Here is a 20,583-nt window from a genome sequence, read left to right as displayed (position 1 = left end):
CGAGAGATGAAAACAAGAAGAATTGGCTGGGGTTAGAGGGAAGAAGAATCGATGTCGCACCACTCGAATATGGCGGGGCCAAATGAGGTACTCTTTGCTTGCGCGTAGTAGGGGATCAGGCTAAGCTTAAGAGAAAGGCCGAAGAAACAGTCGGATCGCTCAGCGAACAGTTAAAAGGACTGAATCGCAGTAGAAATAAGGATGTTCTTTTTGCGAAATTCTGCCTGCCAACTCCTGCGATGTTCATTACGTCAGAGAGACAACAGGGTCTCAGGGTAATCCGGTACACCATAAGCCTGCCATCATCTTGATGACGACGCTCCCCCGACTCAGGCCCCGAGTCCAACAGCGTGATTGCGCGATCATCTCGCGTTTGGTAGCCCCTCGACGCATTGTCCTGTAAATACGCTCGTTCTTACAGTTTCGCTTGACTATCCGATCAGCCTCTCGTCTTTCACTTTGTCTCGTGACGTTGGCGTGACACGGTCTTTACCTCTTCCTAAAATGAGGCGACGGCGCCTCCCTTGAGCCAGAGATGGGCATCCGAATCACGACCTGGAATGTCAATGGCATTCGCAATCCGTTCGGATATCAGCCATGGAGAGACAAGAGAACTTTTGACGGCATGTTCGATATTCTGGAGGCGGACATAGTCGTTTTTCAAGAAACCAAGATACAACGAAAAGATCTGAGAGATGATATGGTCTTGGTGCCGGGATGGGATAACTATTGGAGTCTACCGAAACACAAGAAAGGTATGATTGAAGAGACGGACACTCCGAGATATCTCTGACCATTATAGGATACTCTGGCGTTGTCATCTACACGCGAAATGCGACCTGTGCACCCATCAGAGCGGAAGAAGGCATTACTGGGATCCTGACCCCGCCGAACACGTCTACAAGTTTTCGAGACCTCCCAGACGACCAACAAATCGGAGGATATCCCAATGCCGAACAGTTGTCACAGTCTGACTACGATCCTGCCACCCTCGATGCGGAAGGAAGATGCGTCATCCTTGAGTTTCCTGCTTTCGTTCTCATTGGGACCTACTGTCCTGCCGAGCGTGACGAGACGCGGACACATTATCGCACAAGCTTTCTATGTGTACTCGATGCCAGGATACGGAATCTTGTGAAGATGGGGAAGAGGGTGGTGTGGGTAGGAGATCTCAACATATCTCGGGAGGAGATCGACACGGCCGCTGCCGAGGAAAGCATGAGGAAGAATGGCCTTGACCCTGTGGAATGGATCTCCACTCCTGCAAGAAGAATATTCAATCAACTGCTCGTGGGAGGAAAGGTATATGGAGAAAGAGATGAGGGACGAGAGACACCAATCATGTGGGACGTGTGTAGAGGTTTTCATCCGGGCCGGAAGGGAATGTATACCTGCTGGGAAACCAAGGTCAATGCTCGACCAGGTAACTATGGCTCCAGGATCGACTATGTTGTCTGCAGCCACGACATGAAGGATTGGTTTAGTGACTCGAATATCCAAGAAGGACTCATGGGCTCTGATCATTGCCCCGTCTATGCGGTACTCAACGACACAGTGGTGGTAGATGGGGTCGAGAGACACATTCTGGACACGGTCAACCCACCGGGCATGTTTGAAAATGGAGTGCGCAAGCAAGATTGGTCAGCAAAATGCCTCCTTCCAATGTCCGGCAAGCTGATTCAAGAATTTGACAAGAGACAAAGCATACGAGATATGTTTACTCGAACGCCATCCATGCAGAAATCGAGGACATCTGTTGATGGAAAAGGCAAGAGTGATACCTCGACGCCGCCTTCGATTTCCTCTGCGGCACCAACTAGCACGGACGCGTCCACACAGGCCGAGGATGCCACATCTTTGTCGAGGACGGTGTCAAATGCATCCTCAACTTCAAATGTCAATGGAAAACGCTCTATAACGGCTTCTGAAAACCTCCCCTCTGCAAAACGCAGCAAAACGGCGTCGCAGTCAGCAACAAATAGCTCTAGCAAGGCCCAACAAAGTTTGAAAGGCTTCTTCTCTACGAAAACACCACCAGTTGAGCAGGCTACAGAAGAAACGCCTCCGACGGCGCCGAAATCCGATATGACTACTTCTGCTGAAGTTAGCAATTCAACGATTACCACTTCCTTGGCCCTCAACCCAACTCCCTCCCTCGAAGATGAAGCCGCTGTTTTCGCTACCAGGCACACCTGGGGTAAATTGTTCTCGAAGCCCATTTCCCCCAAATGCGAACATGGAGAGCCTTGCAAAACCATGATCACCAAAAAACCAGGTGTGAATTGTGGTCGCTCGTTCTGGATGTGTAATCGACCCCTGGGGCCAAAAGGGAAACAAGAGAAGGGGACACAGTGGAGGTGCAACACGTTTATTTGGGCTAGTGATTGGGATACCCATGCTTCTGAGCCAGGATAGTGTCTGCATGGTGAAAATTCGAACATCGAGATTCTGGTTCGTCCTCTGACGGCTTTCTTCAGTTTTAGGCCTTCCTATCCTACAACATTCCTGTTTCCGCAATACCTTCACCTTCTGGCCGTCCACTTTCGCCTCTCACATGAAGTGCCATGTTTCTTCCCGCCCATGCTCCCTCTGCAGCTTTGCGCCCGATGCCCCTTAATGAGTGCGAATCCGATTCGATATGGCGTATTGACACCTTCTCATGGGGATGGCTCTTCCACATGCCGTATAGAGGGTTCGTGAGAGAGAGAGATCTTCAAATCCTTGTACAGTGTAGGTGGATGCCAGGACCTAAGAGCTGCCACTGGAAAGACATTTGGGGTTGTCAAAGTAGGTGGCGGAAGAAGCGACTCTAAACGAGCTGTGACAATATTAGCTTTGCAGCAACAAACCGTAGAACTTCAAGATCGCGCAAACCTATGAAGAGAGACATTTCCTCAATATGCACCGGAGCGCACGAGGGAAGGTCGAGTTGGACACCGCCTGTCTCGAAAGGATTGGGGCTTAAAGAAGCCTAGTATAATTAGGAGGGGGAACAAAGCCCATATCATTGGAATACTCACAGTCCAGCTTCTGGCGTTGAGTTTGTCTCCAGGGGACTCTTCATTCACATCTGGTTTATCCAAATTGAGGACTTTTATCGTAGTAGGTACGGACTCTAAACTGACAGGAAAAGGAGTCTGTTGCAGTCAACCCAGATATATCTTCAAATAGGAGGGTCAATACTGACTTCATCCAACCATTGGTGAATAGATCTTTCTTCATAAGTAGCATCGTGCAGAATTTTAAAGCCACGGCAGGGACGAGTTGAAAGGTAAACTTCGGTGTTGTTGTCATACGACGCTGGGGAAACAGAGCACTGGTGCCTGATCAAGGAAAAGGTTGCCCATCCGCCCTTGCTACCATCCCGATATGTTGGATGAGAAAGTGTGCGACAATCTGAGAGAGTAATTCCTGCCTTTGACAAATCGACAAGCCCTTGACAACCTGAACGAATTGTAGATTGCCGTCGGGATGCAAGTATCGCAAAGGGCCTCAGCCTCATAGCCAGGGTGGGAGATAAACCTGGGGATTCAAACAGTTGTCCGATCTCTCTGTTAATGAATTCCAAATGTCGGATGTGTCCTTCGAAGTCAGGTCTCTGGATTGTCTGAGATACGGGCGAAGAAGCCCTAGTGCGCAGCACTTCCAAAGTGAGAGCAGCCAGATATTTTCGCCGCACACACTGATGACATTTCCACTGGCTATTTCACTCATATTAGCATGTGCTGTGATCAAGTGGAATGTGATATACGGCTCAAGATTCCTCGACAATTAGCATGAAAGGAGAGGGCAAACAGATCGAAAAGTAAATGCCATACCAGAGCAATAGAAAGCGCACAGACAAGGCAGTAAGCAAGGCAGTTCAAATATCTCTGCCATTTGCTTCGAAGTGAAGTGTTCAGCATCCAAAACAGACGAGGTTGAAAACTGGAGCGCAGCCATGTGAAACGGCTTCAAATATCTCTCGATTTTCGTTCTTTCATCCTCTCACCTTTCAACTTCTTAATCCCCTTATCCCAAACACTCTCGCAGCTTGGTCATTAAGGGACCGTGTCGATACTTGTTTCACATACATTCTAGGTCCTTTATTGTCAGATCCGAGCGTTCAAAATCTTCTTCATTGTCCAATGACATTTGCATTAACAAAGCAAGATGGCAGCGAACCACGACGCACTTAAAGTCACCTTTGACAACCTCGTCAGCAGCCTGACACTGGCTCAGATAGCCTCGCTCAGCGACACATTGGCTGTCTTGGCTTCTGCCAAAGCTCCGCAACCTCTTAACGCCAGTATCGGTACAATGCAAGCCGGAAACACAAACTCATCACAAGCACGCAAGCCCATCGCAGCAAGTTCACGTGCAGGCCGTCGTTTCAAATCAGTCAGAGAGGCCAAGGTAAAGAAGCGTTGTCTCAACAGTTGGATGGCCTTTCGCAGTGAGTAGACATCACTCATTTCAGCAGCCCTCACTAATCAGTTTGTCAGCATACTACAGTCCTATCTTCAAAGGTATTCCGCAATCGTTAAAGTCAGGCAGGCTCAAAGAAATGTGGGCGGCAGAAAACAAGAAGGCAATGTGGGTTATGTTGTCTCAGGTCTACTCAGACATGAGAGATCGATTTGAGCAGATCATCACAGTCGAAAAGTTCCTCAAGACCGCTGTTCCCTTTCTCCCAATCATCAAACCCGACGAATACCTGAGCAAGATGGGCTGGATTCTGGAGAAAGATGCTGAAGGCGAGCTAAAACTCAGTCGATCCGCCAACTTCAATGCCGAGCTTCTTGATGTTGAGTTTCCACCCCGCTCCAACATCTCCAAGGAAGAGCTCATTGATCATTGCATTCGTGAGGGTCTTGGTGAGGGTCATGCTCGCCAGAATCCAATGGAATCTTCCGGAGATCAAATGTGCGAAGACGGCTTGATGGATCCTGAGGCTGCACAACAGACCCCCCCAGCACATCTACCAGCACATCCACCGGCGAAATCACCACCACTTGAATCGTTGGCTCTCATTGTCACACCTCAAGCAGTAAGTCAGCCGCAATAATCATGTCTTCAGTCTAATATCTTGTGGCAGGTTCGTACTAGAGGTCAAGCAACAACCAGGGCTGAAGAGCCACCCACCGTCGACGTTAATCCTAAGGCCGGCAATTTTACACTCGTATCCACCAACGATGATTATCTCTCAATTGGACAAGTCCTTGCAGAGCAGCAGGAAGCATACGACACTCACCTTCTTGCCCACCACTTCCATCCAAATGTCCTTCCGCCGATTTTAGGTTTTGATCCACGCCTAGTCCAATCTGACTTCGATCCATTCAATTTGGACTTCGACGGACTTATTAACTATGATTCTTAGTCTCGAAATGCCCATTCATTTGGCATCTGATCGAAACCATCAGCATGCACTGCAGGGACGTTGGGGATAGGTTCTGATTGATTGGAGACTCACACAGCAATAAGGAAGCGCAAGGAGCCAAGAAGCATTGAGGGTGTAATATACAGAGCAGGCAGCAGAGTTTTCGGGGGATAGCTGCCAGTGAGCAGCATGAATGGTCAGTAGTGTGTACCTAGATAAAGATCAATAGATTACTAGGGTTCCATGCCAATCAACTTGTTCCACTAACGACGCTGAACCAGTATTCCACATTTTTGAAAAAGTCTCTAGATGCCATGTTTGCACTTACACCTCTCTCTAATGCGGAAGTCTAGCTTGCCTTTAGGAAGCTCTTCGAACGAAAACACCCAACATCGAGCCAAAACTGGAGAAAGGCGAGAAGGACGACGTTCAAAAGAAGTTCCAGCTGTCTCCAAAGTCTGGGCAACCGTCGTGTCATAAGGCGCCCCATGCTACGGGGCAGCTGTAATGTAAGCGAATCAAATCGGATTGAGCAAAGCCGAACTCAAACCTACAGCTAGGGTCGGTGGAGTGGCCGAAGACGATGGTCGACCCAAGCGACTCGCCAGAACCAAGCTGATCTGACGATTCAGTTTCGTTCCTCTCCTACACGACCTCGAGGCCGGAATTGGAGTCCAATGTCTGATCAGTCTCTGGAAATGCGAATGGCTTCGCGGATGGCTTCAAATTCCGGGCCCTGCGACGGCCTGATTGGCGTGGATAGGTGCTCTGTTTGGTTCTGGCTCTGACGGATCTCGAGTCCTTCAGCTTTAATAACTCCTCTTCCCCCGATCACGCTTGTCACCCGCAAATTAGGCCTCGTTGAGCTCAAGATGCGGAAGATCTCAGTGCGAAGGAATGGGGCGTGTGCCTTGGGCAAAACATTCCTCCCTAACACACTTGAGCGGCCGTTCCTCATGCTTTTGATGAAGCCGGTTCGGAACACGTCGTAGTCGAGCTTGAATGTGGGAAAAGAGATTGAATAGCATTGAACACACAAGGAAACAAGGTGGGTGAGCGCACGGTAAGAGGGTCTCAATGAGATTAGGATGATACACACTAGTTTTTCATACATCGCAGGAGGTCAGAAACCGGGTCACCAACTTGTCAAAATCTCCCTCATGACACTTTGCTACTGACGAAGCCGAAACCCGTTCGAAGTCTTGAGAAAACAAAGATACAAATGAAAAGCGAAATACCATCACCTTCCACCGTCATTCCACACGAAAACACACTCCTGACGAAATTCAAGCAAGCCTCTCCTTTCTTTCACCAAAAAGCACGACAAGACGCGATCGAAGAGAACACCCTCCCAAACAGGCGCCCAGCCTATCTCCAACTTTCAAACCGATAAGACCCATGTTATCCCCAAGTCCAAGCACGAAGATGCACCCGGAACACTGAACGGGACTACCATTGAAGACGAAAGCGGAAGTGGAGGGACGTGGCAAGACACAAATAAAGAAATCAAGGGCAGAAAAGGGCGGATTCGATAGGAAAGTTCCAGGTACGAGACTGGGGCCAAGATTTGAGGTCGAGTTCGGGACTGTGCAAATGACAAAGGAGCGCAACCGGACAAGGACAAACACAAAGACAACGAAAGAGAAGTCGAATCCAGGAACGGGACATTGATCCAAACAGTGGGCCATTCATTGTAATGGTAATGAGATACATCAGAACACGGACATAAACATGATGACAAGCGATACGGCATGGTGCGGTGCAGTAGGATTGAATTGAATTGTGTCGCACGGAATAGAATGCAATGCGACATGGAGAGAGTGTCGAGCACTGACAATTGAGCAACTGAGCAATAGAGCATACTACATAATTAAATGCTATGCATGTAGTTTATGATTCTGCGTGGTACGTGGTGCTACGTGGTGCTACACCCCATTGCCATGCCCGATACCATGACACCATGACACCATGTACAGCAGGAGGATCCAAGGTAGTGGAGGCCCAAAACAGGACAGGCCAGGATAGAGGAGAGAAGAGAGACACAAAACATCGAGATCAGAGTCAGAGACATCCTCCATACCTGTATAGGTCCAGACATTGACAATCCATCTATGACAACACCAGCACTAGCACGAGCATGGGCATCAGAATATTTGATATGCTATGGTTCGACAGGCTGTGGTGTCTAGGGATAGGTAAGTAATTCAAGGAACCGGACTGGCATCACCATGTACCACTTCTGTCAATCCTCATTATCACCATCGCCCCCGTCACTCCCATCACTTCCACCATTGACCATCGTTAACGACATTCTAGCAGTGGCTAACCAAAATAGGATGCTTTTAACACTTCTCCCCGGGCACGATTGCATCACAAAACACACCTACGCTGTCCCCCTCAACAGATCCTTCTCCGTCCTTCATCCTCCATCCCTGCATTCCATCCTCGGTCCTCCACCAAAAAATCGCACTCCTCTGTCGCAAATTCCAAAACCCGGCCTGAATCCTCTCGCCAACAACCCCAAAAGACTGGAGATTAAACCCCTCAATCCTCGCGGTATGAGATCTTGCGCATCTCGCTCAACCTCGCCTGCGCAGCATCAAGGGCGTTTCGCAACTGTAGAATCTCGACCTGTAGTAAACCGTTGTTAGCACACACCCATATCAGGCAAGGAAACAAAAAGCCGGGCCGGCGCAAAAGCGAGAGGTGTTTGATACATACCTGCTGCTCCATCTCGCGCACCTTGAACTCATGCCCGCTAAGCGAAGCATAATCGATGCTCTCCCCCTCATCACGCTGCTTCTGCTTGATGATGTCCTGGACCTGGCGGACGAGTGCACGACAAGCCGAACCCACAGCCCGTGAGGCCTGTTCCAGCCTGTCTTGAGTCTTGGACATGAACGAGGCCTTGACTCTGCTGGCTGCGACAAGCTGGGCCGTGCTGGCCGCCACGTCATTTGATGCCACAATTAACTGTTCATGGCTGTTGCGCCCACTAATGGCTCCGTCAGCCGTCTCGATGAGAGTATTGGTTGACGTGGCCACTGCTTTGGCTGCAGAAATCAAGCCTTCTGTCCAGCGGTTGTTCTTCTTGTAGAATGCTGTCCTGGACGAAGACCCACGGCCTTCGCGCACGATCTCGTTCTGCGAATCTGTCGCCGCCTTAATCAGCTGCGCAATTGCCCCGGTCACTGCGATCGCCGCCTCGAGAATCGAATCGTTGATCTTCAACTCATACGTAGAATAGCCATCTCTGGGTTTACTCTTCAGTTTGGCCAGGCGTTGAGCAGCGGCATCAATGGCATTGGCGGCCTTGGTCAATTCGGAATCCACAAGATCGCCCAAGTCTCCAGTAGTGCTGAGTTTGCTGCCCTTGGGTACAAAGGCATCTGCCAATTTGGACAGTCTCTGTAGTTTCATGAGGACATCATGGTTGCTATTGATGACCACATCACTCTTCTGCATTGGCTCCAACCCTTCAAGCCTGAATGACTGAAGACTTCGGAAGAAGTTGATGGTCGAAAGAGCCGATTGTCGAGCCGAATCAATCAACTGATCTGCCTTCTTTTCTTCCGTCGCAAATCTTGTCAACCCTTTGGTGTTGGACAAGACATCCGCGATCGAAGCCGCGAAGATTGACACCGTCCTGATGATGTCGGCATGATTACTGTTCGGGCCGTCGGCGACGTGGTTATTAAAGGCCGTAGAAAACTCCGTCGCACTGGCCGAGGCCTTCTCGATCTGTGACAGCACATAAGGAGCGGTGGCATTTTGGTTACCAGCTTGCATGGGAGAGTCGAGTTCGTACATGGCGTCATCGACTCTCTGGACACCGCTCTGAAGTACAGAGTCGATGATATCGTTGATCTTGTTGAGATTGCTCTTGATCACTTCATCGATGGCATTGTCCAATGCCCCGTCAGTTTCACCATTTCCGAGCTTGAGTTCCTCCAGTTCTTCAAGAGCCTGTTCCATTCCGGACTTGTAGACCTCGATTTCATCATCCTTTTCACGGAGGGCAGCTTCATGATCCATGCTTCGTTCCCCTTGTTTGGATCGAAGTTCATCCAGTTGTCTTGTCTTGCTGCGGACAGCTTCTTCGAGGTCCGCCATTTCCCGGTTGTATTTGGCGAGCATCGACGACAATTCAGAACCTTTGGATTTCTCCGCATCTTCGGCCCTTTCAAGAGCAAATCTCAATTCTCGTTTCAACTTCTCGACTTCCTCGCGATGTCCACCTTGGCTGCGATCTTTTTCATGCAAGGCTCGATCACGTTCTCGGATCATGTCGGCCAGTTCCAAATTCTTCGTCTTCATTTCGCGCTCGAGCCGTTCTCTGCGCTCGATGGCTTCTTGGGCCGATGCTGCTTTCAATTTCAATGACTTGGTGGTTTGGAGAAGATCAAGATGTTCTTGTCGGAGTTGAGAATACAATTTAGCCAATGCTTCATACTTTGACCTCCACGTATTGACTTGTTCTTGCAGAGCCGCGATCTGGTCGTCTTTGGATTGTGACTGCATTTGGAAGTTGGTGTTGAGCCGTTGAAGTTGTTCTTCGAGAGCCTTCATCCGCTGATCGTATTGCTGGAGCATCAATTGATCTCTCTCATACTGGGCACGCGCATTGAGATTCTCTCGTTCCAGTTCCGCCATGCGACCTTGGGTTTGAGCCTGATACTGATCTCGCAGGAGCTGTTCCTGAGCCAGTCGTTGCTGTTCCGCCTGCATTCTTTGCTGCTCTTCAAAAGCACGCTGGGCCTCTTGTTGCGCTAGCAATTGTTGTCTCTGTTGTTCTTCCCATTGTTGTTGCAGACGTCGCTGCTCGGCCTCATATTCTTCTTGTTGTCTCTGCGCCTCTCTGGACCAGAAATCTTCCATGTCTTTGGGATCTGGCGTGCCATTCTTTGCTACCGGTGAGGGTGGTCTTTCAATTTCCTTGGCTGGTCGCTTTGGTAAAGCAGGTCTCTCTTCGTCTTCAGCCAGAAGGTTGGGCGGATCTTGCGGCAGTTTGGGGACGGTGATCAAGGAAGTGAGGTATCGAAGGTTGGAGCATTCGTAATAGAACTTGACCAGGCGATAGTGTTGGCCGTCATATCGTGTACGCAAAGGTTCGAGAGCTTCATCGTCGCCGGTGGTCGTGTGCATGGCTCGAAGCATGCTGGTGATGAACTTGTAAATGCCATAGGATTCCTGAACCAACGGCACCAAAGCTGCTATTCGACACTCATTGTTTGCACCACCACGGAAGTGTGAGAAGATCAGTTTTTGAAAGGTGTCAATTTGATCCTGCAAGGTCATCAGGTCCGAGATGGTCTCGTAACCCTCATTGGGATCGTTGATGGACTTCAAACTAATATACTCCTCATATTCGAACAGCCCGTTGAATTCAGGATGTTGTCGGTGGAAACCCAGTTTGGCCAGGAGGAAGAAGACATATTCTCGAATGAGTGGCCCATATCCTCGCAAGCCTTCGCCGGCAACTCCTCGGGCCAGACTTTCAATCCAATTGACATTTTGTTGCGCCTCTTTGACCGTGACCGGATGACCTTCCTGCAACACTTTGTGAATCGTGATCAATGCCTTGAATGTTTGGACCTCATCTGCCATCACAGGCTGCACCTTCATGCCCGCCCAAAAGGACAGTGAAGACTTGTGATCCCAGGTGTATACGATACAGCTGCGAACATGTTTGCGCTTGGGTGCGGTCTCTTCGATACTGGTCGCTTTTCGAATATTGACGGCGAGTTCGGATTCGGTTTTGGCCATGTCAATGTTGCGGCCAGTACCGGTCGTGAGAGCTGGATAAGACATATTGGTATGTTCGGTGTGATCGTCTACTGCTTGTGTCTTCCCAAAGCCGTCATACAAAGCACCTCGTGTCGATGAAGGCTTGCGCCTTCCCGCCGCCGTCTCGTAAGAAGATGGAACGAGGAAAGCCAGTCTGACGGATGGGAAAGGTAAGGATATTTCAAGAGGGATCAAGTGGATCTAAAGAGACTGGAATAACGGCGAGTGACTGGTCAGTGACATAATAGGCAGCCGGATTTGAAAAGATCCACGCTTACCGGCAACGGAGACGTGGGTGTTTGGCAAGGTTTGAAGGTCGGAATTCCGGGGATTCCCTATCAAATCATCAAATCATTTCACCCTGATGGAGCCCAGGGACACGCATACACCTCAACTGTCTTTGTTAGTCGGTGGCGTTGATTAACTTAGCAACAACCCTGCGTGAGGTGTGGAAAACATGAGCACGAACGGCCGGCTCCAATATCGGCCTCCATTGACAGCGCGCTTGGCGGGTCAAGCCCGACCTCACGTGGGCGCTCATCTAGACCATGCCGCTTTTAACCAAACTTTGCCCGCCTCTGATAAACTACGTGGGTTGTCTGTTTGCCCCCTGGGATTTTTGGACGTCTCAATTCTCCCTGCTGCCCAATCTGATCTACACCGGGGGCATAAAGAGTTCTGTAGGTTAGCTGATCCCAGTTTCCACCCCCTTTCTCTTCCTAGTTCATCGCAATTCATCATTGCCAACGGCGGATTGAATGGTGTTGAGCCTACAATGGTCACCAGAACTGGCTCCTGCTTCGGGTGGAGCGCAAAAAATGTGCCTTCTGCTATTACCCTGGGAGTGGAACTTCTAGTATGTTGGAAGGGTCATGTCCGTCACGTCATTCTAACCGGTTGAAGTAGACCATTTTGGCCATAAGGATACATGTCTTGAGTGCTGCCGGAGCTGTAAGACCAGAGTGAGCTATTACACTCGCTGCGGCCATCTCGTCCGATGTCACTGCCTTCCACTTACCCGGGAAGAAGTCTACCATTTGAGTCTTTACACACCCGGAGACCCAGCACTGGTCCTTCCCAGATTCGGCGAAAGTATTAATGTATACTTACAGAATGCCTGATAAAGTGTTCACTAAACGTATGACAGGAACTGTTGATACATCGTGTAGGCGATTTTTCAAGGACCAGAATCGAATGAACTTTCATTCATTTGAGAATGCCGACGGTGTCACAGCGTGTGCTTGTGCGGGAGCAACAGTCGGGCTGTTCATCCAGAGAGAAGAAGCTGGTATTTCACCCTTCACGAACAAATTCATCACCTTTCTCGGAGCCGAAAATCTGGTTTTCATTTATTTTCCACGTTTGGAAAAATGAAGAGATCAGAGAAATTTGTGTGTGGACAATTTCGGGTGTTCGCGCACTTGCCGCACAGCCAGTGGTCATCATCAGTACACCTGTATAAATGGCCAAAAGTTAGCCGACAAACAAAAGCTTCGTACGAGTTCTGGAAGGATGAGAATATTCGTCCCTCACAATGAGCCAGGTTATGAGTCCATTTTCGGATACTGTCAGGTGCCCTTCGGAATGGACGATGCTGTCTTGGGCCTCTACACTACTAGCCTTGGAGAGGACCGCGCTGGTCTTCACTGAAATCAGGGTATACTCGGGAGTATCAGCGCCCGGAGTCGGGACATTGCTGCTCCAGAGAGCGGACTACGTTGTCCGGAAAAGGAAGCTCCAATTCGAGACTGGTACTTGGGCGTCACCACTCTCGATTGCGTTGGTCTTTGTAAGGCTGTGCCTGGACAATCACGATGAGATCCTTGGGTGTCTCTTGGAATCATACTACATTATAGGGACGGTCATCAAGAGGCTCTTGAGCAAATCTGACCTGACAAGACCATAGAACCCCCAAATCGCCTTATAGGTATCCTCTTTGAAGAATGCCCAAATTGGTGGAAGGTTTCTGGTGATCTGTGACTTAGAGCCGGCCGCACAATTACATGGTGGCTCGGTACAAAAGGTAGGACATCTAATTTTCTTGGACTATAGGATCCCTAAGATCCTTCCATCCCATCCAGAGTGACACTGGCAACACCTGCGACATCTCCCGGTGAATCAATGCTGATTACCAAAAAGCATACACCCGATGTTCTTAGTGCGCTAAGGCCATTCTGCCCCTGTTTTTGACTCGGCTGGAATCCGGCGGCCTATCTTGAAAAGCCTAACTCTATCATCCGCACCCGCTTTCGACTCAATTTCTCTCTCGCCACTACCCCCATTCCGCAGGGCGGATGAATGCTAGTTGGCTAGCTTATAAGCATGCTCTGCAGCCATTATCCACACGTCTGTAGTGAAAACACACCTAGTGAAGTAGTATTGCCATAGTTCCGATGTGGCATTGTCGTGAGCCTTGGGATTATTCGCCTGAGTCCATAGGAGAAACTGTATTTCGTGGAGCTTGCCATTCTGATAATGAAGTGACATTGCGTAATCTGGTTCGTTTGTCATAAGCAATCTCTCGAGACACGATGGCCTCCAATACAATACCATGAGACATGCGCTTGTGCCAACGTACAATGATAATTTAACTTGGGCACAAAGAAGACCGATGTAGATCATCCCCGCCATAACTCCTTCCTTTCCATGCAGCCTTCAAGCCACGCGCGTCGTGGGGTCCAATGTCCCAGTTGATGTACGGTTACAGTTGGTCAAGAGCTACTCTCGACGTTGAACAAGGCCGGTCAATGGTCCAGTCTACCCGCCATCGTACGCCTACCAAGCCGCGTCATTATGTGGTGCATTGCGATACAGAAGCCAAAGTCGTCGCGCAGGAATGTATGGGCAGTAGAGTAGCCCCGCACAGCGCCTATTCATTGGGCGGTTGACATTTGCCGCAGGCCCACCCAGCTGACCGATCTTGCCAAGTATGGCGTCTGCGGAATCAACAACTCCATTCTGGCGGCTTTTCGCTGTCTTATGTTCATCCAAGATCTAGACTTGAAAGAATAGTTCCCAGCGCCGATGACCCTACAGCACCGCTTCACACATTCCTCACCGGTTCTTGCAGAGCTCTCCCGTGACCTCCGATCACCTCCACATGTCCCAGCGAGCGTCGTCGAGTCTGTTGAGAACGTCGATTCCCTTGAATATATCGATAAGGGCTTGGGCCTACTTGGTCACTTACAACGAGCCCAGGACGATCAAATCCGTCAGGCATTTGAGCAGCAACGTGGATTTATTACCGAGAAGTTCAAAAGGGTAGAATATGAAAATGGCCGGCGTGACAGTTTACTCGATCAGAGATATTCCTCCATTGATCAAAAATTCGCCTTGGTCGATCAGAAATTCGCAAAAATAAAGGAGCAGCTTGAAGAATTTAAAGAAGAAGTCGGGCAGCGCTTCGAAGAAGTCGGGCAGCGCTTCGAAGAAGTCGGGCAGCGCTTCGACCGAATAGAAACGAGGATAGATACCTTTCAATCAGAGGTCGGGCAGCGCTTCGAAGAGATGGATGCTAGAATGTTCAACTCACTGTCCTACCGAGCACATCATGAGGTCCATCCTGTAGCCCTCCTCGAACAGGGACAAGGCCTTCAGCGACCTGATCAAAAATATTTTCCAAGGACAGTCAAACAGTTCTGGAAATTACAATCAAGTCAGAATGGTTAGTGCCGAACAGACTTTTCATGTCACCTATACTTATACCGAGCTAGCTTTTCGTCGCTTCTACCTACTACAGTTCTACCATATCGAAGGCTATAAGCAGTGGAAGGAAGACGACGATGAGGAGGTCGATTCTGATTCCGGCAATTCGTCTACAGGTGACTTGACCCTTGAGCAGGCGGTTCGCGACTATCCATTAAGATGCCTTGAAGCGTTAGCTGCCCGCCTTGGTCTCAACTATGACAAGATATCTGAGCAAATGCAACGGCAAAGCCGGCAGATAGATCCAGCTCAACCGACCAAGCGCGGGCAAACAGATATCTCCGCTGAGCAGGAAATTCGTCAGCCGTCAAAAAAGGTATACGTCAAAGCTCAATCGATGGCTTCAGAACAGTCCAAGGGATCCGAAGCAGAACAACGAGAACAAGATTCGCAGGGTTCCACGGACATCGTCCCAGAATCTGTTGACCTCCCACACCGTCCCCGGCAACGAAACCCCAACGATAAGAATCCAACCAAAAGCCGCAGAGTGCGGCCAGAAGAGCGATCGCAAGGCTCGACAGAGACGATAAGTTCAAGTGAGTATAAGAAAAAGATTGGGCACTTTCTCTAGATTCGTGTCGTCGCACTAGATGGACGCTTCCACTGGGTTCCGGAGCAAGCAAGTGTGGCAAGTGGTTTCAGGCAGATGCTCTCGAAATGTTCCCATGCCTTGCGTGGGCCACAGAGGCAAAGCAGATGGTAAATGTGGACATGGAAGGCTTTCGCTTGAATTCCTATTCCTAAATCGGGTGGAAGTCCTGGAAAGAGATTCTCTCAGAGTGAATACCTCGCACACCACATCGCACCAATACTTGGGAGGGAAGACCCTGTCCTGACACGATCCAGGGGGACCAAATGCTAGGCTCTGATCCAGTCATGACCTGTTTGACATGGCTGGTTTATTCGCAATTAGGCTGCATTCAGCACCTCCAGTTATATCATATACAGTTGTTTACCGGTTTGACAACGGGTCATGGCCAATTTATTACTCTGCGCTCAATAGAACTTGCGACTGAGCCCGCATACACCGGCAGTACCCCCAAGAAGACGGTATTGAAGAAGCTGCCTTGAGTTGTCCACACTCCCTGCCATTCAGACCGCCCGTTCGATTCACACAGTCATTCGTGCTTATCTGTTCAACGCTAGTTGGAAATCTATGAACATCGTCTGAAACGTATTGATCTCTTACGCGCGTAATCATGATGGATATGCGTCGGCAAAGCATTAGATGTCTGGTCGTTTGGAGCCACGGCGAGTGAACTTGCCTCGTACGGTTTCTACAGATCCGTATGCATCATATCTTAGTGAGTCTTGCTCTTCTGACATTTCTACGTGAGGCATAATCCTGCGCCGTTCGAAATCTGGGCCCACGTCAAGACTTACCGGGAAACCCCATACATAGAGTACGTTGTCTGACGAGAAGGCTCGGTATCCTCCAACCCGATACGCAATAGTAATTTCTCCAGACAAGATCCCTACCCAGAATAAACCAGATTTCCTGCACTATCGAGGAGGTGCTGCGTTAGGTTGAGGACAAGCTGTACCTTTTTAGGCGACTACCTCACTACGTCTCTATCTAGTTGTTGAATCTAGCATACTGAAAAAGTGAGCACATTTCTTTCCTGCAATTTTTTTTTTTTTTTTTCGGAGGCTGCGAGGGAGCCTATTTCACAATATACTCGGCGTGCACTTCTGGCCCACAGCGAAGCGGAAGCCTTGCCATACCTAGCCTTGCCCCAATCTCTCCATCATTCGAATGCAGGCTTGTGAGGTAAATATCAAACTCAAACCATAGACATACGCTGCAGCTCATCGTCGTGAGTGTCTTCGCCCCTCCTGGTCTGGGGACAAGGCCAGCCTGCGAAAGGGATACGGAAAGTCGGGCTCACCTCCCCGCGCGACGCCTAGCACTGCCACCACGCGCCTTCGCTTGGGAAATCTTGTTTCCTGAGAGCGGACTGTCCAGGCATCAGCCCAGGCCGGGAAATGCTCCCAGCCGCGCACATTCCCATTCACACAATGGAGAAGACCTCTAAAGCCCCTTCGCGAAATTCAACGGTCGTTCAAGAGTCTGCTACCTAAGTGCATGACAGAGCGGCGTGACGACCTTTCAGCTGCAATCCACTTGGACTCATGCACGGAGCATGGACGCAGCGATCATCCCGCTGAGGACACAAAGGCACTCCATGTTCGATTCAGCCTTGCAATCAGCTTCCATTGTGTTGTCAGACTGTGTTGATGCGCGCTCGACCAGCGAGTGCAACATCCCATCCAGGCTGTGCTGCAGCCGATTTGATCGCAGCTGGGGCTGCAATTCTGAGTTGGCCCAGATCAATTTCAAGGCAACCTCTGAGTGTGTCTCTCCACATCCTCGACTCTTTGGTATGTCAATAGATACTGATTATACGATAGCAGAGTCGCTAACCTTCTCGTTTGGCACAAGTGACGAAACTGTCAAATCAGCGCTGAGTAACGACCTCCCTCTTCTGGACGAAAATAACCTGCAAAAACTGCTATATCCATGAAAGCCTTGGGAACTGGTTTCACAATGCACAGGACAAGACATATGCTTGAAGATCACCAAACACCCGATGTGCCCAAGAGAAGGAAGCTAGACCATAATCATGACGATGAACAAGGACCCTGCCGTGCATCCACCTCGGCACCCTTCTCCTACGATGATTATACAGTCGGATGGATCTGCGCCCTTCCTGTCGAGATGGCTGCCGCTAAAGCGATGTTGGACGAGATTCACCACGCCTTGCCCAACCCTCCCAACGATCATAACACCTATACACTGGGACAGATGGGTGCTCATCGTGTTGTCGTTGCCTGTATGCCTTCAGGCGTATATGGCACCACATCTGCAGCGACAGTAGCCCATCAGATGATGTCTACCTTCAGGTCAATCCGCTTCGGCTTAATGGTGGGCATCGGAGGAGGGGCACCCAATGCATCCGCCGACATTCGATTAGGTGATGTCGTGGTGAGCAAGCCTACTGATTGCTACGGGGGAGTAGTGCAGTATGATTACGGCAAAACTATCCGAGACGGAGGGTTTAAACGCATCGGCATGTTGAACAAGCCCCCGAAGGTGCTCCTGACGGCTATATCTCAACTGCAAGCGGACGATATGTTGAGACCCAATCGGATTCCGGAGCACCTGTCTGAGATGGCGGCTAAATATCCTATTATGACTGCCCAGTTTACACATCACGGTCGACAGCAAGATCATCTATTCGAAGCTCAATACGAGCATGTCGGGTCGGAAGATACCTGTGAGCGGTGCGACCCGAGCAAGCTGGTGACTCGACCTCCCCGAGCTGGGAGCGATCCAGTAATTCATTATGGACTGATCGCGTCTAGCAACCAGTTGATGAAGCATGGCGGAACTCGAGATAGGTTAGCCCGGGAGCTCGGCATCCTCTGTTTCGAAATGGAGGCTGCCGGGTTGATGGACGACTTCCATTGTTTGGTTATTCGGGGTATCTGCGATTATGCCGATTCGCATAAAAACAAGCAGTGGCAGGAATACGCAGCGGCAACCGCGGCAGCATATGCGAAAGAGATTCTCTCGGTAATCCCTGCAATTCAGATTTCGGAAACACAGACCACGAAGGACGAGAGGTCGCTGCTGAATGAAGAACGGAAAAGGATGTTGCTGGACTCATTGAGGTTTAACCAAATCGACGCTCGCCAGATGACCATCAAAAAAGCGCATGCGAAAACGTGCACATGGTTGCTAAGAAAATCTGAATATCTCGATTGGCTTGACCCCAACAAACTCAGCCAGCACCACGGCTTCTTGTGGATCAAGGGAAAGCCTGGGACCGGGAAGTCGACCCTGATGAAGTTCGCCCTTGCCAACGCCCGGAAGGTAATCAAGAATGAGATCGTCATCTCCTTCTTCTTTAACGCGAGGGGAGACGACCTCGAGAAGTCTACAGTGGGCATGTATCGATCACTGTTACTTCAGCTTCTCGAACGGCTTCCAGCACTCCAGAGCATCTTTGATTGTCTCGGATTAGCGGCGTGGGATAGTAGTTGCCACGAATGGCGCATCGAGTCACTGCAAACACTCTTCGACGAGGCCGTTCAGGGTTTGGGGAAGTCCTCCCTGGTATGTTTTATTGACGCTTTAGATGAATGCGACGAGCGTCAAATCCGGGACATGATTGCTTCTTTCCAACGTCTGGGCGAACTGGCCGTTTCAACCCACACTCGATTTCAAGTCTTCTTTTCAAGTAGACACTATCCGCACATCACAATCACAAAAGGCCTCAGTCTGGACCTAGAAGGACAAGACGGACACGATCAGGACATTACCAACTATATCGACAGCGAACTGAGAATCGGTCATAGCAACCTCGCCGAGCAGATTAGAGCTGAACTTCAAGAAAAGGCGTCTGGGGTATTTATGTGGGTTGTCCTCGTGGTGGATATATTGAACAAGGAGCATGATGAGGGCCGAACGACACGTCGTCTTCAACAAAAACTCAAAGATATTCCTAGCGATCTACATGAGCTCTTCCGCGACATTCTAACACGAGACTGCCGCAATAGAGACGAACTACTTCTTTGTATTCAATGGCTACTCTTCGCAAGACGGCCTCTGAAACCGGAAGAATTGTACTACGGTATACTCTCCGGGACTGAACCCGAGGATCTGTCAAAATGGGACCCCGATGAGATGTCGATAGACGGTATCAAGAGATTCATTCTAAATTCTTCGAAAGGACTCGCCGAAATCACGAGGTCTGGGACTCCAACTGTCCAGTTCATTCATGAGTCAGTGAGGGACTTCCTTCTCAAAGAAAACGGGTTAAGTGAAGTTTGGTCCGGTTCCGGAAACAACTTCGAAGGAGAAAGTCACGAGAGACTAAAGCATTGCTGTCTGAACTACATGAGCATCGACGCCGTTACCTCTCTCGGTATTGGCAACCCGCTTCCGAAAGCATCAACCCAAGAGGCTGTAGTCCTCCGCCAACATGCAGCCAAAGCGTTTCCGTTCCTAGAGTATGCTGTACGAAACGTTTTATCCCACGCCAATACGGCACAAGCTAGCGGAGTCAGCCAGGGACATTTTGTTCATAGCTTCCAACTTGCCGAATGGGTAAGGATAGACAACATATTCGAAAGGCACGAAATACGCCGACACACCCCAAACGTGAGTCTCTTATACATATTGGCGGAGAACAACATGGCCAGTCTCATCAGAGTTCTCTCATCCAATCGATCATGCTTCGAGGTAGAAGATGAGCGCTATGGGCTGCCGATTTTTGCGGCCCTGGCTACGGGAAGCAATGAAGCGGTGCGAACATTTTTGGAAATCCAGGTAGATACCCAGCCTGCAACGTCTCTGCTTCGCAACTTATGCGAAGAGTATTATCAGGGCGGAAACAAACGAATCAACCTTGGACGCAACTTCGCTTTCTCACAACGAAAAGGCCCTTTCTCTTACTTAGCAGAGCATGGCGATAGTATACTTCTTGCTTTCCTCTGCGCTTCGGGCAAATTCAACATCGAATCGACCACCAACGATGGCTGGACGCCGCTGTCGTGGGCGGCCTGGAAGGGGCACGAGGCGGTGGTGAGGCTGCACCTCGAGAAGGGCGCCGACTTGAAGTCCAGGGATAGCTTCGGTCAGACACCACTGTGGTGGGCGGCCTGGAAGGGGCACGAGGCGGTGGTGAGGCTGCTCCTCGAGAAGGGCGCCGACTTGGAGTCCAGGG

The 20,583-nt window shown here is 49.9% G+C and overlaps 5 protein-coding genes across 5 annotated transcripts in view; 4 read left to right on the top strand and 1 right to left on the bottom strand.

The window, feature by feature from the left end:
* Window positions 1-535: 535 nt before the first annotated feature.
* Z518_06025 (exodeoxyribonuclease III) lies at window positions 536-2,415 on the top strand (the record flags this gene model as incomplete). The annotated part of the gene is made up of 2 exons (XM_013416835.1): window positions 536-755; window positions 803-2,415. The coding sequence occupies 2 exons, from the start codon at window positions 536-538 to the stop codon at window positions 2,413-2,415; spliced, it is 1,833 nt and encodes a 610-aa protein (XP_013272289.1).
* Window positions 2,416-4,152: 1,737 nt separating this feature from the next.
* On the top strand, window positions 4,153-5,047 carry Z518_06024 (uncharacterized protein; the record flags this gene model as incomplete). The annotated part of the gene is made up of 2 exons (XM_013416834.1): window positions 4,153-4,435; window positions 4,485-5,047. 2 exons carry the CDS (start codon window positions 4,153-4,155, stop codon window positions 5,045-5,047), a joined length of 846 nt encoding a protein of 281 aa, XP_013272288.1.
* A 2,856-nt stretch (window positions 5,048-7,903) lies between these two features.
* Z518_06023 (uncharacterized protein) lies at window positions 7,904-11,170 on the bottom strand (the record flags this gene model as incomplete). The annotated part of the gene is made up of 2 exons (XM_013416833.1): window positions 7,904-7,990; window positions 8,081-11,170. 2 exons carry the CDS (start codon window positions 11,168-11,170, stop codon window positions 7,904-7,906), a joined length of 3,177 nt encoding a protein of 1,058 aa, XP_013272287.1.
* A 3,000-nt stretch (window positions 11,171-14,170) lies between these two features.
* On the top strand, window positions 14,171-15,422 carry Z518_06022 (uncharacterized protein; the record flags this gene model as incomplete). The annotated part of the gene is made up of 2 exons (XM_013416832.1): window positions 14,171-14,810; window positions 14,860-15,422. 2 exons carry the CDS (start codon window positions 14,171-14,173, stop codon window positions 15,420-15,422), a joined length of 1,203 nt encoding a protein of 400 aa, XP_013272286.1.
* Window positions 15,423-17,399: 1,977 nt separating this feature from the next.
* Z518_06021 (uncharacterized protein) overlaps window positions 17,400-20,583 on the top strand; it is a gene marked incomplete at both ends in the record, with an annotated part of 3,635 nt that continues 451 nt past the window's right edge. Inside the window, one exon of the mRNA XM_013416831.1 lies at window positions 17,400-20,540. Coding sequence (XP_013272285.1) covers window positions 17,400-20,540 — 3,141 coding nt within the window. The remainder of the gene's footprint in view (window positions 20,541-20,583) is intronic.

Source organism: Rhinocladiella mackenziei, assembly GCF_000835555.1.
Source record: "Rhinocladiella mackenziei CBS 650.93 unplaced genomic scaffold supercont1.4, whole genome shotgun sequence".
Classification (NCBI taxonomy): Eukaryota; Fungi; Ascomycota; class Eurotiomycetes; order Chaetothyriales; family Herpotrichiellaceae; genus Rhinocladiella; species Rhinocladiella mackenziei.
The sequence above is the reverse complement of the archived record's forward strand: the minus strand, read 5'-3'. Positions and strand labels throughout refer to the sequence as shown.